The sequence below is a fragment of the Rhinolophus hipposideros genome, assembly GCF_964194185.1.
Source record: "Rhinolophus hipposideros genome assembly, chromosome: 9".
In the NCBI taxonomy this organism is placed as follows: domain Eukaryota; kingdom Metazoa; phylum Chordata; class Mammalia; order Chiroptera; family Rhinolophidae; genus Rhinolophus; species Rhinolophus hipposideros.
Genome location: NC_138055.1, coordinates 8,695,229 through 8,715,862, shown reverse-complemented (window position 1 = coordinate 8,715,862; position 20,634 = coordinate 8,695,229). Strand labels below are relative to the sequence as shown.

General features: G+C 50.0%; 1 protein-coding gene across 2 annotated transcripts in view; it reads right to left on the bottom strand.

Annotated features, from left to right (window-relative positions):
- Window positions 1–20,634, bottom strand: part of TMEM184B (transmembrane protein 184B) — a 47,346-nt gene that overhangs the window by 13,163 nt on the left and 13,549 nt on the right. For both annotated transcript variants that reach the window (XM_081058692.1, XM_081058691.1), the window contains exons 2-3: window positions 9,686–9,935; window positions 7,938–8,103 (exon numbers count right to left, since the gene is read on the bottom strand). In XM_081058692.1, coding sequence (XP_080914818.1) covers window positions 7,938–8,103; window positions 9,686–9,877 — 358 coding nt within the window. In that variant the 5' untranslated portion in view covers window positions 9,878–9,935. The remainder of the gene's footprint in view (window positions 1–7,937; window positions 8,104–9,685; window positions 9,936–20,634) is intronic.

The following is a 20,634-nucleotide window of genomic DNA, read 5'->3' as shown; positions in this document are numbered from 1 at the left end:
GTTGCCGTGCTCACTTCACAGGTCACGATCTCTCACTCAGCCTTCCGATCTTCCAGTCCAAGCAGCAGCATGAAGTAGCAGGAAAGCCACGAATCCCAGAGGCAGACTGCCCGGTGTGGATTGTGGTTCCACCGTTTAGGAGCTGAGTGGCCTCAAACAAGTTTATTAAGCACTGTGGGCCTCAGATGCCTCATCTATAAGCTGGGGGTAACGAGAGCTCCTTCCTTGCACGGGGTGGTGGGGGTGGTGGTGAGTGTGGCGCCTGAGGTAAGGCTGAGCTCACGCTGAGCAGAGCAGTGTGCTACCTATTGTTTCTTCAAGACTGCAAACTCCGTGCAGGCGGGAACTGAGGCCTACCCCCAACAACGACCAGAGGCCCCAGCACTTATACACACTCTCAGTCGACAGAGAAGGAAAGACAGGACGGACACGGGTCATAGCTCCAGGTAAGGCTGCGAGGCAGGGCCGGCGGGTTCGCCTCCACTCAGTGCTGCGCTCAGGAGCTCACCCCTCTCACAAGCTGGGAAGCGGTACCTTCCCCAAGGTGATCAGACTTCCAGTCCCCAAAGATAAAACCCTCCAGAGAACCCGAGGGGCCAAAGTTCATCAGCCCCCTCCATGTGGAACCGCCCTTCCAAACTGGGGCGTCCTGCAATCCATCCTGAGAAAAGCCTGAGCTCACATCCTGTCCTGTGTCACATACAGCAGCAGCCTCCTGAGTCATGTGGTCAGGCTCTGCATTCAACTGGTCAGACTCGTCAGATTTCATCCGCCTCTCAAGATTCTTGACCTTCTAACAGGGCTCTGGGGCCCCACCAGTCTGTATAAGAATCAATTTGTTGACAGTTTCCTTTAAAGAATCATTACTGAGTCCATAATACATTCTCAGAGATAGAAGACAAGGCAGAATCTCAAGATGACTCAACCGCCCACTGGCCATCTGGACAAATCAATTCCTTCCTAGGAAATCACAGAGCCATGTTAGACACCACGCCCAACACCCCAGCAAGGGTGTTTAAATGGACAGCTCAACACACACCCCAGGAACAAACACAAAGATACACTGGCCCTGGACATCGGAGCAAAAACAAATTAGGAACGGGGTTCTCAGCCAGCGGCATTGTCACCTGACCACCCTTCTGACCACAGTTCCAGTTCTGGTGCCCTGGCGAGGCCCCAGAGAAACAGAGTAACTGTATCTCCCTAAATACTCACTACAGCCTCTGTGCTCGGCCCTGGGCACACGTAAGTGACCAGGCCCTCCAGTCTAGAGAGGAGCATTCAGCATGAGAAAAGGATGGTCTTTCTTTCTCTGTCTGTCCCGCTCTAGACAATCAGGTACCTGGAACCTTCTGCTCCATCCTCGATACCAAATCTTAAATGAACTAGACAAATGCATACAAGCAGGAGAGGACTAGGATGGAGAGGAAATGAGGACTGTCCTGGATGTTTGAGGCCTGGAGGGAAGATATTAGGAGTCACTCGCTGCAGTGAAGTGGTGGTGACTTTGCCCAGATCAGACGGGACACATGTGGTCCTAGGGGTAGATCCTAGGACTTCAGCCTAGTGTAAGAAATAATTTCAGGGCCGGCCCGGTGGCTCAGGCGGTTGGAGCTCCGTGCTCCTAACGCCAAAGGCTGCCGATATTATTCCCACATGGGCCAGTGGGCTCTCAACCACAAGGCTGCCAGTTTGATTCCTCGACTCCCCCAAGGGATGGTGGGCTCCGCCCCCTGCAACTAGCAACGGCAACTGGATCTGGAGCTGAGCTGCGCCCTTCACAATGAAGACTGAAAGGACAACAACTTGACTTGGAAAAAATCCTGGAAGTACACACTGTTCCCCAATAAAGTCCTGTTCCCCTTCCCCAATAAAATCTTTTAAAAAGATTAAAGAAAAAATAATTTCAGAAATAGAAAGCAGTGAGTTCTCCGCCAGTGGAAGCATGCAAGAGGTTAGGCAGTCTCTTAGCAGATACATTATAAAGGCATTCTGAGTGCTCGCTTCGGCAGCACATATAATAAAGGAGTTCCGAGCAGCTGACACTTCACAGGTTCCTTCCGACTCTGAGACTCGAGGCTTCCTTTCCTCACCGGCAGCTTCTCTAACCCGAAGCAGCCTGGACAGGAGGCTACAGTCCAAGCCACTGCTCTCCACCCAGCCTCCCTCCCAGCCTGCCCCCTGAACGAACAATTCCAACAGCATAGCCTAGAGGGCCCCTAGGGCTTCAAGAGAGGATCCGCTAAGCACATCCCAGCCATCTCTGCCAGCAGTCCCCCAGATCAGGAGTCCTCACGAATTTCCTGCTACAGGTAAGGCAGGCACACCTGTCTATTCAACTCACTGGGCACCTACTGTGTGTGGAACGTGTGACCCTGGGTGTACCTAGCCATTCCAAGTTCACCTCCTCCACACACCTTCTGCACCTAAAGCCAGCCTCTTGGCCTACCCGTCATTGCTACATAGAAACACTTCGGTTATTTGGAAAAACTTGGGGCAGTCCATATTGCAGATAACTTATGGATGAGCCTGGAAAACTAAATTTCGATCATTTGAACAGAAATCTTCTCTGCTCAGTCAATAGGGGCCTGAGAATATTCTTTCCCCTTTTTTTCAGTGATCAATGATCACCATGGACAATAATGGATATGTCCATCCTTGGAGGCAAGGGCTCTGCCACCAACGACACAAATGACCTGACTCCGAGCTGCTCCAATGGTTGTTCTCGCCTCCTCTCTCGTGGCTTTTCTATCCTTTGATGATCCTGCCCATGGCTGCTTCTTGCCCTCCAGACTGCTTTTTTCTGATCTCTGAAGATCTAGTGGTCTCTTCTGAATATCTGACTTTATTCTGATCGATTGCGCTCTTGTAATTCCTGCCTCTGCCAGAGCCACGGTCAGCGAGCGCCACTCGCAGACAACACGTCCTCCTGGCAGCACACTGGCCTTCAGGCTTTCTGTGGCCTTGTCTGCAGCCCTCAGCAGGGTTCATCCTGGCTGTATTCTCTCCACCTAGGAAGATGTTTCATTTGGGGCTCGATTCCAGGAAGCTAAGTTTGTCCCAAACCTGAAACTGGGTGAATGAAGCATCATTCTTTTTCTCTTTCAAGCGTGGGAACTCTCTTCCCCTAACAAGCGTTCACACTTTTCCCAGGGAGAAACTTGTTCTGTGCTCCTTTGCCAAGCCTGGCACAGAGCAATTGTCAGGACTCAGACCCAGGATGAGTCTGGCTTCTGGCAAACACTCTGGGAAATCGGGCAAGTTGCTTAGCCTACTCCAATATTTTCTTTCGCAGGTGCAAAATGGGGATAATAATAGATACTCCACCAGGTAATTGGGAGGTAAGAATGAGCTAACGGTAATAATATGCGGTAAAACGGATATGCCACACACTGAGAAAAGAGTGCCTGCATAAAGCAACAAGGAAGCCATCTCCCTCCTCTGAACTCTGGCCCCCCTGCAGCTCTCTGATCATAAAGCCCCCCCCCCCGGACTGTCTCAGAGTCATCTTTAGGGGCCACCCCCAACCCTGACCACAATGGAACACTAACTGCAAGTAAGGGGGCTGGTCTGCATCCCCCCTCCTCCTGCCAGACACACCCCGCCGCTGTGTAAATTGCTGTGTGCATTACAGCCCTCACCAGACGGTAGATACACGAGCAGTGGGACCCTAGGCAAGCCACTGACTTCTCCGAGATTCGGCCTTCTCCATGGAAACTGGCAATCCTACTACCAATTCAATCGGTTCACCTCCACTGCCCCACTCCTCCCCCTGGAATGCCACTAAAATGAGAACGAATGGGCAGGAAAATACAAACCTGCAAGGACACGGACATGGCACCGAGGTAGCTGATGTCGACAAGCGATGTCAACAAAAGCTCTGGATGGTGCAGTATCTTCCAGATAACTGACTCGGACAGGGGAGGGGGCCAATGAGAAGCCCTGGAACTGGACCTACCAGGCCGTTCTGATGGCTGTGGGTGAGGGTGCAAACGGAAAACCTGGCTACAGGTCCCCACATGGCGCTATTGGGATTTTACTTTCCAGACGGGTTGAGACGGCTGTGTCCTCAGGGAACCTGGCCCAGCTGAGGGCAGCAGTGAGGAGACTTGCAGAAAATAGAGATGAGGTCTGAATACCAAGGGTGAGATGTCCAGGTCCCTTCCCCCATCTACACCCTTCACTCAGCCTGCCCAGCTTTTACCTCCCAGGCAGGAGATGAGAACATTCTTCTCCGCGGAAACAGGCCCAGCATCAAAACATCTTCATTTGGTGCCTGTCCCCACCACTACATAAAAATGACAGAGGAAATGCCCCGTGTCCTCATCACCCAACTGGGAGGCGTGGCAGTGTAAACCCTACTCTTAAATATGAAAAATAGCCAAAGACACCAGCCGTTTGAGAAGAGCTTCCAACACAAAGGTCAAAGACCAAAGCAAACAGAGGAAAGGAAGCCAGGAGACGGAGATAATGGGAAATAGAAGAAACTTCAATAGCTCCACAGAGAGAGAGGGCGATACTCTATCCAACACTAAGCACAAGGGGCTACAAGAAAATGGCCTCCAGGGAACCAGTGCCTCGGCACAGGAGAGCCGACCAGGATTCCCAGGATGATGGTGGAGGAAGGACCCAGGACAACCGCTGACCCAAAGGAAGCCTGGAAGCAGCTTGTGAAGCCAGAGCAAGAAGGGCAGGGCTCCAGGAGGGGTGCCACTGCAGGCAAACCCGGAGCTAACAGATGAACACATATGTCTGACTTCAGAGAGGGTTTTCTTTTATTCAGTGAAGCGTGTGGGAATACATTAATGATAGATAGCTCCATAGAAAACAGAGCAAACCCCAAAGCAAGACGAGTAGTAAGCAGGGGAAAAGCAAAGTTGTACAAGGAAATGTCTCCGGACACCAGAAGGCTCAGCTTTGAACAATATTTACCAACATGTAATAATGCAAACACGGAATGAGGTCTCAGGAAAAAACTGTGTACACTGAAAAGATGAAGGAAAGAAAACTGTGTGTGGGTGGGTGTGAAGAGTTGGACATTAAGTACCTAAATCAAAAACCTTCACACAATAGGAAGTCACTACGTAACACTACATAAAACTGAAAAATCAAGAAACAACAGTACAAGCTTATTTTTAGGTGATTGCGGGGGGGGGGGGGGGGCGGGGGGGGGAGCCAGTTTCAAGAGTTGAAAGTGCATTTAACTTGGTTGGGAGTGAGGAGGAGTTAGGGCAGTTTCATGTTTTAACCATATGCACCTATGACTTTTTAAATAAAAGTAAAATTTCAGTTTTTTTAATTTTGTCAAAAAGAAAAGCAAATGTCTGCCCAATGGCCAGCAGAGAGGCCAGCTGGCTCTGGGACTTCGGCATCGGCTAGTTGGATCTGAAGTAAGAACTCTCCAACCCAGCCAATTCCTGCCCCTTCCCGGGTCTGGGCAGACTGAGGAGGAAGGGTGGGAGGGGGAACAAATGGGGGGCCCCTTCTGAACTGTAAGGGACACCCATCACCAGCTCTGCAGGGGGAGGCGGCCACAGCACTTGTAGATAACAGAACAATGGGAGGGGGTCGGAAATGTGGAGCAGAGGTACAGGAAAGGGCAAGGTGAGGGCTAAGCCACCGTCTCAGACACCACAAGCTGGTGTACTGGGGCAGCCTGGACTTCAGGGCAGCTGGTGTGCTGTTTGTAAACTCCCTGGGGGGGGGCTGAGCAGACAAAAGCGTTGCTAGGAGATGCAGACTTCCTGCAAGGACCTTTACTGGCTAGGCTAGGAGGAAGGTCCGGACAGCCAGGGCCTGAACAAAGAGGCTTCTGGAGTGGGGGAGCCGCCAACCATCTGTTGTCGCCTCTGGGGATGGCACGGAGGCTCACTGGCTGTGCCCCCCTTCTGCCATGTGCCCCAGTCTTCAAGGCCTGCCCCCCACCTCCGACCACACAGGAGAGGCCCCCTTGGCAGGGAACGGCTTTTGGCTTCTAAAGGAACGAGTGGGCAGAGGCTGCTCCTGGGCACCCATGCGAGGCTGGCAGCTGAAGGGAAACGGATTCTCGGCCCCACCTTTTCCAACCTCAGCCCCGGTGGCTCCCCAGGTACCCAGAGATTTCCCTGGGGACTCTGCTGCTTCCAGGAACATCAGGCACCAGTGACGCCCTGAGCAAGTCCCTAGCTGGCTTTAGCATTCTCACCTGCAGGGCGAGGGCAGGGAGACCAGCCTAGGAGTGCAATGAGGTCCGCGTGGACGCACACAGGCACATAGCAGGCGCTTCGTCGAGTCCCTTATTCATTTAAAACACACGGAACGAGTGAGCACCTACCACGCGCCTGGCTCCCCCCCATCCCTGCTCTCCAGAGCCCGGATCGACTCAGGAAGAAGAGCACAAAGCAGCCACACACTTAACTGCCCCCCATGGTAAGGCCATGAGGACAAGGTCAGGGTGCCGGGAGTAGCAGCGACCGGGAAGGCCTCTCTGAGGAGACACCAGAGTCGAGATGGAGGAGGAGGAGGAGGAGGAGGAGTCGGCCAGAGGAGAGTTCCGCAGGCACTGGGCAGGCATTGGGCAAACACTGGATGAGCCCCGGCCAGAAAGGAGGCCAGTGTGGCTGGCGGAGCAGGTGCGCTGCAGTGTTAGGCGCCTGAATTTCCTCGCCAAGTCCAAAGGCATTTCCTGTGCCTCTGTGTCCTCAGGGATACACAGGTCAAAGTGAGACAGGAAGAGGGGCTCCAGCTTCTTGGGGCACAAGCACACTGCACCTCAATATCCATGAAGCCCAGGGCCAAGTACAAAGCTCTCCCGGGTCAGGGAAGCAGACAACGGGTCATGGTCAGAGCTGTCTGGCCGCAGCATAAGGAAAACTACGTCTGGTTACTCTACCGGAAACCAGCAGTGCACATACAGAAGGGGACCAGAAAAGGAAAACCATGAGAGGATGGGGAGCTTCTGCACCGGCATCTTGAATTCAAGGACCCCTCCTCCCCAACCCTGCTGACCTGTTGGGCCTCTACCTCTCATCTCGCTCCTTTACCCACCCTCCAGATGGAGATTTTTCTAACCTGCAATTTCCGATCACACCATATTTTTATGCATCAACAGTAAGAAAGAAGATCTAAATTTCTCTGTATGGCCTGCAAGGCTGTGTGTTTCTGTCCCTACCTCCTGAAGCAATCCCCTCATCAGCTGACCACTGGGGCGCCCCTCACAGCTTCCCCCCACCTCCAGGCCGGGCATACTGGGACTCCTCTCTCACCCTGCGATTAGCTCTCTTCTCTGCCCAGAATGGGTTCTCCTCCTCAGCCTTCCCCTGACAGACGCCAACTCATTCTCTAAGGGTCAGCTCCCCGCGCCCTGCCCTCCCCAGCTAGGACTGCTGTGCCCCAGTGAGAGCGTCCCTGTCTCCTGTGGTGGGAGATTCCTGGAGGGCAGGCAGGGTCCAGGCTTGGAGCTCAGTACCAGCGCGGGAGGTGCTTCTATGCCACACACAAGAGCGGAGGCCCCCAGAAGGCGGTGAATTGCCTTCTTGGGTGGTATAGTGAAGCTCCTCCTGGGACAAAGCTCTAGAACTAAGACACACGGAAAGGGAGGCCCAGCCCTGCCAGCACCCTGCTCCTGGATAACCCCGGACCCGACTGTACCTGGGGTTTCTATCTACAAACAGATGGCTAATATCTGCTGCCCCATCTGAGATACCAGAACTGAGGAATGAGACGCGGGCGCAGAGTCCCTGCTTCCAGGTAGTTTGGGGAGCCACACTGCACAGGTGAGACTCTGGCTACCCCTGTGGATTTGGGTCTGGATGGAAACCCTGAAGTGGGTAAGGAGGGGAGAGGTGGCCGTGCCCTCGAGGAGGAGCGGGAGAGGGGCTCTGGCTCCCAGATGCGGGGCAGGAGGGGTGTGCAGCCGTGTCCCGGGCCCTTCCCGGCCGCCCGCACACCGGCCTCACCCTCGTAGCAGTCGCGCACGGTGCCGAAGTACACGTAGTACTGGTCGTTGGTGAAGAAGAGGAGGCTGAGCCAGGAGTCGAAGGCGTAGATGGGCACGATGAAGAGGATGCGGACGATGTAGCGCTGCTCGTTGGGGCAGCTGTAGCAGCGCAGGTGCATGTAGATCTGCGGGCAGAGGGGCCGTCAGCGCAGCCCCGCCCCCGCGCAGCCCCGCCCCCGCGCAGCCCCGCCCCCGCGCAGCCCCGCCCCGCGCAGCCCCGCCCCTCGCCAGCCCCGCCTCCGCCTTCGCTCCACAAGGGAGGGGCGGCCAAGAGCACATCTAGCTCTGCCACTTACTAGCTCTGTGACCAAGTTATTCAGCCCTGAGCCCCAGTGTCCTCCTCTGTAAAATGGGATGATGAACCTTACGGTGTCAGGTTGCTGTGAACATCACACCAAGGGGCGCATGAAGCTTGTGTGGTACATGAAACTTGTGGGGTGCATTGCTGGCGCCAAGACCAGCCTCATGGGCCTGGGGGGCCACGAGAGCATGCCCAAGACTGTCCAAATCAGAGTCGAGGCCAGGCCGGGAATCCAGTTGTAACAAGCTCCCTGGGACCCACGTGCACAGCCAGGTTTGTGTGGTTGTGTGGTAGAGGCTTTCAATGTGTGGCCCCTGACGCCCACCTTCCCAACACCTAGTCCCTGGGGCATGGCGCTGAAACACGGGTGTCCGGATGGGCGCCTCCTACACCATTCCTTAACTAACTCATGGTGTGGAGGGTGGGACAGATGGGACCCTCACTGCTACGGAGGGTGGAAGCGCTTCCTGGCTGAGAGGCTGCAGTGATGCCCTCATCCTGTGTCTCATTGTCCCATCTGGTGAACAGAGGCAGCGCTGCCTGCCTCACTGGGGAGTTGGGAGAACGAGATGCGCTTTTTACAAAGCAGGGGGGGAAATAAAAGCTACACCAAATGCCAAGAACTGTTCCAGCCATGATCGTCGGTCCCAGCAGCCCAAGTCTCTCATCTCAGCTCTCATGACTTCACACTTGGCCCAGCTGAGTCCGGGGCTCAGGAGGAAGAGAACAAAATATTCCCCGTCTGCTAGGAGCCAACTGCCTGGGAAGCAATCAGGTTGTAGAGGGGACAGGGAACACAGGGCAGCGGGCGAGGAGCGGACAGGGGACTCGAAGGGGCTCAGCCTCCGGTCTTCACTGGGCAACCTTCAAAGCCCTCCTTCCCCAGGCAGCCACAGCACCTCTCAGCCCACCCCAGCTTCCCTGCGGGACGGGAGACTGGACTTCTGTCCCAGCTCTGCCGCTGACCTGTATGTGACTATGCTAGTCTCCTCCCACCTCCCGGGGTCTCAGTTTTCTCGTGTGACAATCGCGTGCCCCTGCACAAGTTCCCAGGCTCCCTGCAGCATGGGCTGCACATGTGACCAGTTCGGGCCCAGGGAAGGCGAGCGGAAGTGACAAGTGTCCTTTCTGGGTCTAGATGGTAAATTGTGCAGAGTGCCCTCCCCACAGTGGTCAGAGAGATGCCCGGCAGCTGCACGACGCTGGAGCCGGGCGGCACAGGGCTGGGTGGGGCCGTGAGCAAACGAACTTCCACTGAGTGAAGCCTGGGAGATTTCTGGGTTTATTTACTACTGCAGCATCGCCTGCTCTAGCCTAATACTGTGCTAGACTAGGAACCTCTCAGGATCCTTCTAGAGGGCCTTCAGGGGCTCTCTGGCTCGAGCATTCCTGACTGGCCTGGGTACCTGGTGGCAGGTGATGAGCAGGGCCGTCCACACGAAGAAGCCAGAGATGGCCTGAGCGGCAGTTGTCATCAGGAACACGGGCTGCTCCATGGCTGTGGGGCTGCCCTCGGGGGTTGCGGAGACACTGGGCGAGGCTGCCGCAGTCGTGGGTGCCGCTGGATCGGGGGCCAGTGCAGCCCCCCTCACCGTCATGGTGCCTGGCAGCAGGGGGCTCCCTGAGAGAAGCCCTGGGAGTAATCGAAGAGTTGGCCTAGAGAGAGAAAATCGCAACGTTAGCCTCTTCTCAGGGCAAGTGGCGGTGTTAGAAAGAATCTTCCAGGTCTCTACGTCCACCTTCAAAATGTTCCCAGACTCTCAGCACGTGTCACCCTGGCCCAGCCCTGCGGTGTCTCCCTTAGATTAATGGAACAAGCTCCTGACCAGTAAGTCTCTCTGTTTCTGTCCTCGCCCGTGCCATCCAGTCCCAACACTGCAGCCGTGTGAGCTTTCTATGGCGTTAGCCAGACTGACGCCGCCTGCTCAAATCTCTCCCAAAGCTCCCTTCAGAGTAGAAGCCACCGTCCTCATCCTGGCCAACAATACCCACAAGTCTGCCGATGGGCCCTGCGTGGCTCTGACCACCTCTCATCTCCTACAGTTCCCTCCCCTCCACTCCAGCCACACGCGCCTCCTGCTGTCCCTTGCCCATGCTTCACCTGCCCCTGCCACACGCCTGTGCACGGTCTCTGCCCAGCCGCAAGTCTCACTCAGCACTTCCTGAGGGCTCTGCCCTGACTGCCCCCAAAACGTGGCAACCCTCCCCCATCTCAGGCACCCCGACCCCTTTCCGTGGTTTCCTCCGGAGAACTCACTACCATCTGACTCCATCTGACAAACTGTTTACTCACATATTTGTTAACTGTCTGCCTTCTTCCGGCGGACACGAGCTTCCCGAGGGCAGGGGCTCCGTGCTGCTCCCGACTGGACCTCCAGTTGGGACAGAGTGCCAGACACTCAGCAGGTGCTCAGTAAATACCCACCATGCCTCATGCCACTCCCAGTCTAGCAAGACCACCTGATTGCTGAGGTCTCCTCCCGTGAGGGCCTGTGCCTTTCCTTCACCATGTCTCTCCAAGGTCCTCGGTGGCTGACACCCATTCCCCACCATCCAGCTGTGCTGTGCTGGAGACTCTGTGGCCCTTCCCGCTTTGTGCTCCTTCAAACTGCTCGTCTCTTAATTCCGCTCGTGTCACTTCCTGAAAGCCTGCTCTGCACACGTCCTCCAATTAGATATTTCTACCCATTTACACAACTTTGTGGTTCCACGTAACACGGTTCTGTCATGCGCTCATGTTTATCCTCCTAAAGCTGTCTGCTCTTTGAGACAAGACCACACTTCCATCTTGGAATCCCCAGCACCAAGCTCGGCACAGGGGCCATTTATAAGATCTACATTATTATCTATTGATTTTCACTCATTTCTAAAGGAATGTGAGGTAGTTCACAGAGAAGCAAAGAACAGAGTTGAGGAAACTAACATAAAGGAAGATTCCGGGTGGGAAAGTACAGTACAGATAGGGGTGGGTAAGACAGGAAGGCATTCTAGGGTCCTTTCAGTTACCCCAGACTCTCATGTCAGCCCCAAGCTTCCTAGTGGCAACTTCAGTACCCGTGCCAATAAATTAACAATTTCATGTGGAAAAGTAACCCAGATGTTGCCCAAGGAAGAGCTGATAGGATTCTCCTCCCAAGTTTACAAATAGGGACCGATGCTGGGCCAGAGGCCGGGAGCATGATCAAGGAGCCAAGCCACTGTCAAGCCCACATACCACGTTTCCCCGAAAATAAGACCTCACCGGAAAATAAGCCCTAGAATGATTTTTCAGGAGGACATCCCCCGAACATAAGCCTTAATGCGTCTTTTGGAGCAAAACTTAATTCCATGTTTCCTTGAAACTAAGACCTAGCTGGGCAATCAGCCCTAATGGGTCTTTTGGAGCAAAACTTAATATAAGACCCAGTCTTTTTTTTTGGGGAAACATGGTAGAATGTGCTCCTGGGAGGGGCTGTCCATACCTGTAACCAAGGTGATCTGGGCATTCACGCCCCAGGCCCTGACAGGTGTCCCTTTCAGTGCTGCCACCTGTGGACAGGCTGGTCAACACCATCCTAGAGTCACAGAATCTCTTGGCAGCAGAGGCCCTAGAAAACTATGCTGGAATCACCACCTCTGGCAATACTCTGCTATGTGACCCAAGGAAACTCTGACCGGTGCTGCAATGAATGCAAAGAGGAGAGTGTGAACACTGTGGAAAGGGCCCTGGCTGGAGTTCAAGTCCCAGATTCCCCCCCAACCAGCCCTGTGTCCCCAACACAGGTTCACTTGGCCCCAGAGAGCCTCTGCTGCCTAAGGCAGAAAATGGCCAAACCCCCAAACCCAGTGATCTCAGCCTGAACACTGAGGGCAGCACACAGGACCTCCCATAGTCCAAGTCTGAGCTCCTATTCTCAGCCAGAACATTCTGACGGGGGTTTCCCTGGGCCTTCCTGGGCCCATAGCCTGACCCAACGATAAAGAGATTTTGCCCACGGTCTCCTGTGCTTCCCGGCTGTGACCTCGGCCCCCTCCCCAGTGTCTCCAGATCTTCTGTCACCATCTACACCAAGTCTGCTCTGAGCTCTAAGTTGCACCCTAGGAGAGCCTTTTACATTTCTATTCTCCTATAAAAATAAATGATCTCTAACATACCAAGAGATGTATCTAGATTAGAAACCAAAAATGGAGAAGGTATCTATATAAAGAAACTCAAAAATGGCGAAGGTGTCTATATAAAGGCTGGTGACAAGCTTTGAAAAAGAGACACAGTGACAAGTCTAAGAATAGCTCCTGTAAGTATGGTTGCAAAATTGAAAACCAGTGCCAGAAACATTTCTTTAAAAAGAAGACTAGGGTTGTAAATCATTGTCTTTGTCTATCATCCCCAATTAAACGAACAAACATGGGGAACCGGAAGGGGGGGGCCAGAGGAAGTACAAAGACTCCTAAATCCTCACCTTCCCAGGAAGGATGGCACATGACGGTTGTTTTGATCTAAAGACAGTGCTGAGGGGCCCCTGCGTGGTCTCCCCAGCCAGGGGCAACTGCTGAGCTCTGACCCTGTACCCCGGCAAGCTCCAGGCCCAGCTTCTTCTGGGGCTTTGTCACTCATACTCAAGTGACGTGGTCACGTCTGTCCTACCACAGGAAGGGGAGAGAGGGCAGGCCGCGGCACTGGGAGGTTTCTGTGTCCTGACCCGTGCCTGCCACGTTGCTGGACCACGCCCTGTGGTTTACAAACCATTTTCCCAAACATTATCTCCAGTTGTTTCTCACAGCAACTTTGAAATAACAGTATCTCCATTTTAGAAATGAGAAAAATGATGTGGAACTTGGCTTTGCAGACCCCTGGGATAGCATCAAACGATTCGAGGGTTTTCAGAATATTCCCCCAAAGTGCCTGAAGCAGTACTCTGACTCAGGTGCATGGCCCCTGGCACCCAAGACAGGTAATGGCGACTCCTTGAAGGCTGTCTCCTAGAGCTCACCCTGCTCCTTGGACAAGGGCAGCACACAACGCTAGGACTTGCCAACTGTTCAGGGTGTGTGCGCGCATGTGTGTTGGGGGCACGGGGGTGGACATCGGCGGCCCATCCTTTCACATTCAGCACAGGCACCTACCTGAGATCTCTTGCCTGCCCAGGTCCCATAAGCAAGCAGGACACTGGCGTGGCACAGCCCCTTCACTGCCCTAGGGAAAGGGGTTTGGACTTCCATGGCTCCCCTTTTTCAATGCAGTCCCTGCACCCTGACGTGGGAGGGACACGCAGGATGGAGCCCAGAACCCACATGCTCTGGTACAACCCCCTATTTTCTATTTTTGTTTTTCTATCCCATTTTCTTAACCGAATGTTAAACTTCTGTCAGGGACGCGGCAGAGAGCCCTGAGGGAAGATGCTGGAATCATCTTTCCAACAAACGTGTCCTGAGGCTGTGCTGGGCCCTGGAAGAGACCAGGCCTCAGCTCACAGCTCCTCTACACTCCGGCGCTGTGACAAGGGGAACCCGGAGACCTGACCCACTGCCCTGCCCGAGAGGTGAGTGACCTGAATGAAGGAGCTGGAGGCAGCATCAGCTGCCCTGGCCACAGCAGCGGAGAGGGTCCGGGAAGGCTTCAACGTGGCGGGGACTCAGGGGCAGAGTCTTTGCGTGGCATAACCAAGCTTCAGCCCTGCAGTCACAGGCACGATCCCCGCCACACGCCACCACCTGCTGGGTTGGGGAAATGACTTCATGTCTAACCCTCAGTTTCTTCACCGATTATATTTCAGGGTAATTACATGATTGACAAGGGAGTTGTCCTACTTTACAGACGTCCCCTTAATGAAAGGAGACAGAATGGTAGAATATGACCATTGTACAACTCCCAGTACAAATAAGGGATGCAGATAAGGGTCATCAATGGACAAATAAAACCACCAGGTGAGAGGCTAATGGATTTGAGAAGGGATGGCTCGGGCCGCGTAAGTGAACCCACAGTCAAGATCAACGTCACTAAAATGGAGCAATTAGAAGTTTCCAGCCTCCTAAAGGGCTTCAAGGACGGACACAGCACCACCTAGGAAGGACCCTTGTCCAAAAAGTGAACTGGGATCAAAGCAAGCCTCTAGAAGTAACCACCAGCACCCAGGACATACAGAGGGTAGCGGAACAGATTAAATGACGCCAAGAGGAAGCAGCCAATTGTAGACCACAGAACAGTCTATGGGACAAATGACCTGGTTTCTGCAACAAACTTGTGGTTTATAAACAAAGGTGGTTGAAGGGCAGTTACAGAATAAGAGACTCAAGGGACATTGTAACTAAATGCAATGTGTGGACTTTGCTGGGTCCTGATGTCAATAAACCAATGATTAAAACACATCTTAAAAATAGTTAACATCAAAATTCTTGTCAATTTGGTCAGGTGTGATAATGGCATGGTGGGTGTATAAAAATAAAAGTCCTTATCAAATGAAGGATGAATAATCCTTTCAATACATAGTACTGGAACAACTGGACATTCAGAAGCCAAAAAAAACCCAAACAATGAAACTTCTTCTAAACCCTTACCTCATATACAAAAATTCAAAACGGATCATGGATTTACACATAAAACCTGAGACTATAAAACCTGTAGAAGACAAAGAGTTCTTAGGCACCAAGAGCATGACCCATAAAGGGAAAAATTAATAAACTGGACTTCACAAAGAGTAAAAAATATTACACTACAGCTCTGTTAAGAGACTGAAAAAACAAGCCACATAGTGAAGATAAATATTTGCAAGTCACATATCTGACAAATGACTAGCATCTAGAATACAGCAAGAATGGCCAAAGGTCAATGATAAAAAAAAAAACAACAATCAAATTAGAAGATGGGCAAAAGCCATGAACAGACATTTCACTCAAGAAGGACACATGACCAATAAATACATAAACAGCTGTTCAACATCATTAGCCATTAGGGAAATGCAACCTAAAACCATCATGAGATATCACTAAACACCTATCAATAAAAAGTAATGACAACCCCAATGCGGGCGAGATGCAGAAAAACAATCTCACATACATTGCTGGTGGGAATGCAAAATGGAAATGCCACTCTGGAAAAGTCTCTTATAAAAAGCAGTTTCTAACAAAACTAACATGTACTTACCACACAACCCAGTAATCACTCTTCGACATTTATCCTAAGGAAATGAAAAGTTATGTTCACACAAAAACCTGTACATGAACGTTCACAGCAGCTGTATTTGTAATTGCCAAAACCTGGAAACAATCCAAATGTCCTTCAACAGGTGAAAGGTCAAAATGCTGGTATATCCAGACCATGGAACACTACTCGGCAACAAAAAGGAACAAACTACTGATACAGGTGGCAATCCAGATGGAGTTCAGGGACACTGTGTTTACTGAAAACAGCCAATCCCAAAAGGTCATATACGTGTACCGTCTGATTCCATTTATGTAACATTCTCAAAATGACAAATCTATAAAGATGGAGAACAGATGAGTAGTTGGCAGAGGGCAGCAAAGGTGTGCACAAATATGAAAGAGTAGCAGAGGGAGTTCCTTCCAGGTGGTGAGATACTTTGTACCCTGATGGTGGCAGCTACCTAACTGAGTCTATAGGTGATAAAATCACACAGAACTACACACACATAAAAACAGTGAAAACTCAGTAACGCCTGTAGTCTAGTTCATACCGTGTTTCCCCGAAAATAAGACCTAGCTGGACAATCAGCTCTAATGTGCCTTTTAGAGCAAAAATTAACATAGGACCCGGTCTTATTTTACTATAAGACAGAGTATAATACAATACAATACAATACAATACAATACAATACCAGGTCTTATATAATATAATGTAATATAAGACCAGGTCTTATATTAATTTTTGTTCTAAAAGACGCATTAGAGCTGATTGTCCTGCTAGGTCTTATTTTCTTATTTTCGGGGAAACATGGTAGTACTGTACTAATGTCCACTTCCTGATTTTGGTTTGATCCTACAGTGATGATGTCACTGTTGGATAAGAAGGGTAGATGGGACTCTACGTACTATTTTGTGCAACTTCCTGTAAGCCTATAATTATTTCAAAACACAAAGGTTTCCTTAAAGTCCTTATCAAGTAGAGCTACATACTGAATTATTTAAGCGTGAAAAATAACTCGATATCTGGGGTTTACTCTTTAAAAAGGAGGAGAGAGAGAGCTGCAACAAGACAGCACGTGTTGCTAACTGTTGAAGCACAGAGACTAACGGAGAAATTCATTATACAATTCCTCTACTTTGGTACATTTGAAGATTTCAATAATAAAAATCATTATAGAAAGAATTTTCCACAAAACTTGTAATGTGATGGGCAGTAACTCAGAAAATCATCTGTATCAGGTTTACTGGTTATCTTGTAGAAAAGCAATCAAAGACTTGTCACACCTAACCACCGAGTTCGACACAACACACCTTTTACAAAACACAAAACTGTTCCAAATTTGCTATTTTTAAGCATGTTTAATATGTCCCCTCACAGGAAACGCATGTTCTCACAATGAATTTGAAAAAGGAACTGCTCTCTGAAAGAAACCTAGAAATGTTTCTACTGTAACAAAATCCTACAAGTCTGTAACTTACAAATACTTTCATATCTGAATTCCTAAAAACCTACGTAACACAATTTTCTAAACTGTTTAAAAATTTCCAAAGCATTTGAGTGGGTTTTGGACTCGTGTTAAGAACTTTAAAATAAAATACCTTCCATTTAGTTTACAAAAACATCTGACTGGCATCAGGGAGGATGGAAATGTACTAGCCAAATTTCAACAAATCCTCTGCATACGCAGTGGACGAGATGGAAAAATGAATAACCTGATTTAGAAAGAGAGCCTGTGATGCATTTCCTGTGTGCAGCTACATGTCCCAGGCAGGGACCTTTTTCAGGAAGGGCAGCCATTAAGACAAAGTACCTAAACCAAATGAACATACAGCCAGACCTTCCGACTGCTCTCACAGAGCATTAAAGCACAATTTCTAAAAATAATCACGCATACGAGATATGATCAAAAAATACAGTGAACGTTTAAATTAAAAAAAAAATTTATTACATGGCTGGCTTGGTGGCTCAGGTGGATGGAGCACTGTGCTCCTAAGGCCGAGGTCACCGGTTCAATTCCCACATGGGCCAGTGAGCTGCACCCTCTACAGCTAAGATTGTGAACAACGGCTCTCACTGGAGCTGCGCTGCCGTGGGCTGCTGTGTGCTGCCAGGAGCCGCCGGCAGCCATCATGAGTAGCTGGTGAGATCTGCCGTGTGCAGCCGACAGATGACCACTGACCAACTGCCTCAGCTGGGGTGGAGAGCAAGGCTCATAACACCAGCCTGGACCAGGGAGCTGTGTCCTGCACAACTAGACTGAGAAACAGCAGCTTGAACCAGAGTGGGGAGGGGGGAGGCGAAAGGGGGAGAAAAAAGAAAAAAGAATTTATTACAGTGAAAGACACATTGCCATTAATCTTCCTCAAAATACTCCCCTCGCTTCGAACACACTTATCCCATCGTTCTTGCCACTTTCTGAAGCAGTTCCGGAAGTTCTCTTTCGTGAGTATCTTTAGTTGCACTGCCATGGCTGCCTCTATGTCCTGAATCGATTCAAAACGATTACCTTTCATGGTCATTTTGACTTTGGGGAAGAGCCAGAAGTCACACGGTGCCAGATCCAGTGAATAAAGTGGATGAGGACACAACGTATATTTTTACTTGACAGAAATTGCCTTATGCTACTGCCAAGTGCCATCCTATGGAAAGGCAGGGATCTTCAATATGGGAAACGGTACATTGAACCTTAGTAACAGTGTGTGACAAGTTTCAACTTGTTCGGTGAAGTCAGTGGGTGTGAGCTACGGTTGAAAGGTGTTTTAAAGTGTGCCGTAAATCATCCTCCATCATGACAATGCTCCGTGTCACACATCGCTTCTGGTACAGCAATTTCTGTCAAATAAAAACATTACAGTATGTCCTCATCCACCTTATTGACCGGATCTGGCACCGTGCAATTTCTGGCTCTTCCCCAAAGTCAAAATGATTCAGGACATTGAAGCAGCCATTCCAGTGCTACTAAAGACTCTCATGAAAGAGGACTTGAGAACTGCTTCAGAAAGTGGCGGGAACGATGGGATAAGTGTGTTCAAAGCAAGGGGGGTCATTTTGAGGAGGATTAATGACAATGTGTCTTTTACTGTACTAAATTTTTTAAAATTTAAACATTCACTGTATTGTTTGATCACACCTTGTATGAAGCCAGAGGCTTTTGTACCGCCAACAAAATTTTTTAAATGTTAAATTACATCTTTAGCTCATCCTTTGATTTCTCTTTTTGGTGTAGATTTTATAAAGTACATAACAGTAAGGTAATACAAGTACATATGAGGTCTGACAATTAGTTTGCAAACTCATCCTAGAAAAAGCGCTACATACCTCACTGCTGAGTACCTCTATGGTCACCTTCAAAGTCCTCCCCTTGGGAAACTATGCACCGATGCCAGCACCTAGCCCACCCTTCAAAGCAATTTTGGAACTCTTTTTCTGAAATGGCCATCAGAGCCATCATCGTATTACCCTCGATGTCCTGAATATCATAAAAATGTCTTCCTTTCAATATTTTCTTTATGTACAGGTAAAGAAAGAAGTCACTGGAGGCCAGATCAGGTGAATAGGGAGGGTGTTCTGATACAGTTATTTGTTTCCTGGCTAAAAACTCCCTCAGACAGTGCTGTGTGAGCTGGTGCATTGTCGTGATGCAGGAGCCATGAACTGTTGGTGAAAAATTCAGGTCGTTTTCATCTAACTTTTTCATGTAGCCTTTTCAGCACTTCCAAATAGTAAACTTGGTTAACTGTCCAGTTGGTAAAAATTCATAACGAATAATCCCTCTGATATCAAAAATGGTTAGCAACATCGTTTTGACTCTTGATTTGGACTGACAGAACTTTTTTGGTCGTGGAGAATTGGCTGACTTCCATTGTGCACTTTGACGCTTTTGTTTCAGGGTCGTATTGTACACCCATGTTTCATCACCAGTGATAACACGGCCCAAAACATCGTCTTGCCTCTCCAAAAGGTCTTGGCAAACTTTGACTCTCCTTTGCTTTTGTTCATCAGTGAGCTCCTTCAGGACCATTTTTGCACACATCTTTCTCATGCCAAGATTTTCAGTTAAGATTTTCCTGTTTTTCTATCGATGTTTACTTGTCTGCTATGCTTCTCACAGTCAGCTGATGATTTTGATGCACAATCTGACAAATTTTTGCAATGTTTTCGTCACTTCTGCTCATTACTGGCCACCCTGAGCTCTCTGCATCAGTGACACGTTCTCTCCCCTCAGAAAAACGTTTAATCCATGTATACAATGCCATTCTCTTCATGGCATTATCCCCATAAATTTGGACTAACGTGTCCTTGATTTCACTTTCACTCTTGCCAAGTCAAACAAGAAACAAGGTTTATTTGTTGCCCTAATTCAAGCTCAAGCATTCTCGAGACGGCACACAAAAATACACAACAATAATGAACGCCACTCAGCAGAACACTGCCACATGTTGACACCAATGGAGCTGTGAGACACTGATACACCAAGGTTATAAAACCTTCCCAAGCTGTTTGTACAGTGCTGCCAATGGAAGCGCACGGTGGCGAGTTCGTGAACTTAATTGTCAGATCTCGTAGTTATAACCACATCAATATCTGTATAGTAGAGGAATGTGCTCAACAAGTTTTTTTAATGATAGAGACGTGTGAGCAAAGAAGTTTGAAGAGCAGTGTTGTACGCAATGGGAAAAGCCAGGGGCTGACACACTCCCTTCTTCTCTGCAATGTCTTTGCCTGTCCCAGGCTGCGGGTCAGACAGAAAGCATGGCAAAGCTTGGTAACTCCACACCTGTGTCCTCATTTGCACACCTCCCCGCAGGCTGTGCAGAGAACAGGCCACAATCTGTACTTTGTCCCAGACTCTGAGTCAGGGACACGGAGCCAGAATCTTGGCACCGCCACCCAGCTGTGACTGGGCAGGTGAGTGTCTCTGAATTTGTTCCTGGGGTGCGCCGTGCTGTAGTCAGGGCCCTTGAGCCAAATGAGTTTAGGAATTTGGTTTTTCAGATTTTTAGAAAGGATTATGGTACTGTATATGGTGACACCCCCAGAGGGGTCTGGGCTGCACCCCAAAAACCAAACATATAGTATTTCCATAGAGAAACGTGAGATATTTTTAAAGACCATAATTAGTCTCACATCAATTCAGGTCAGATTTTTGCTGCAAAAGTTAAATTTAAAAACAAAATTAGTTTTCTGCAGACTTAGGAAGAACCTCTGGGATTTCGAGCGTTCTGGATTCCAGAA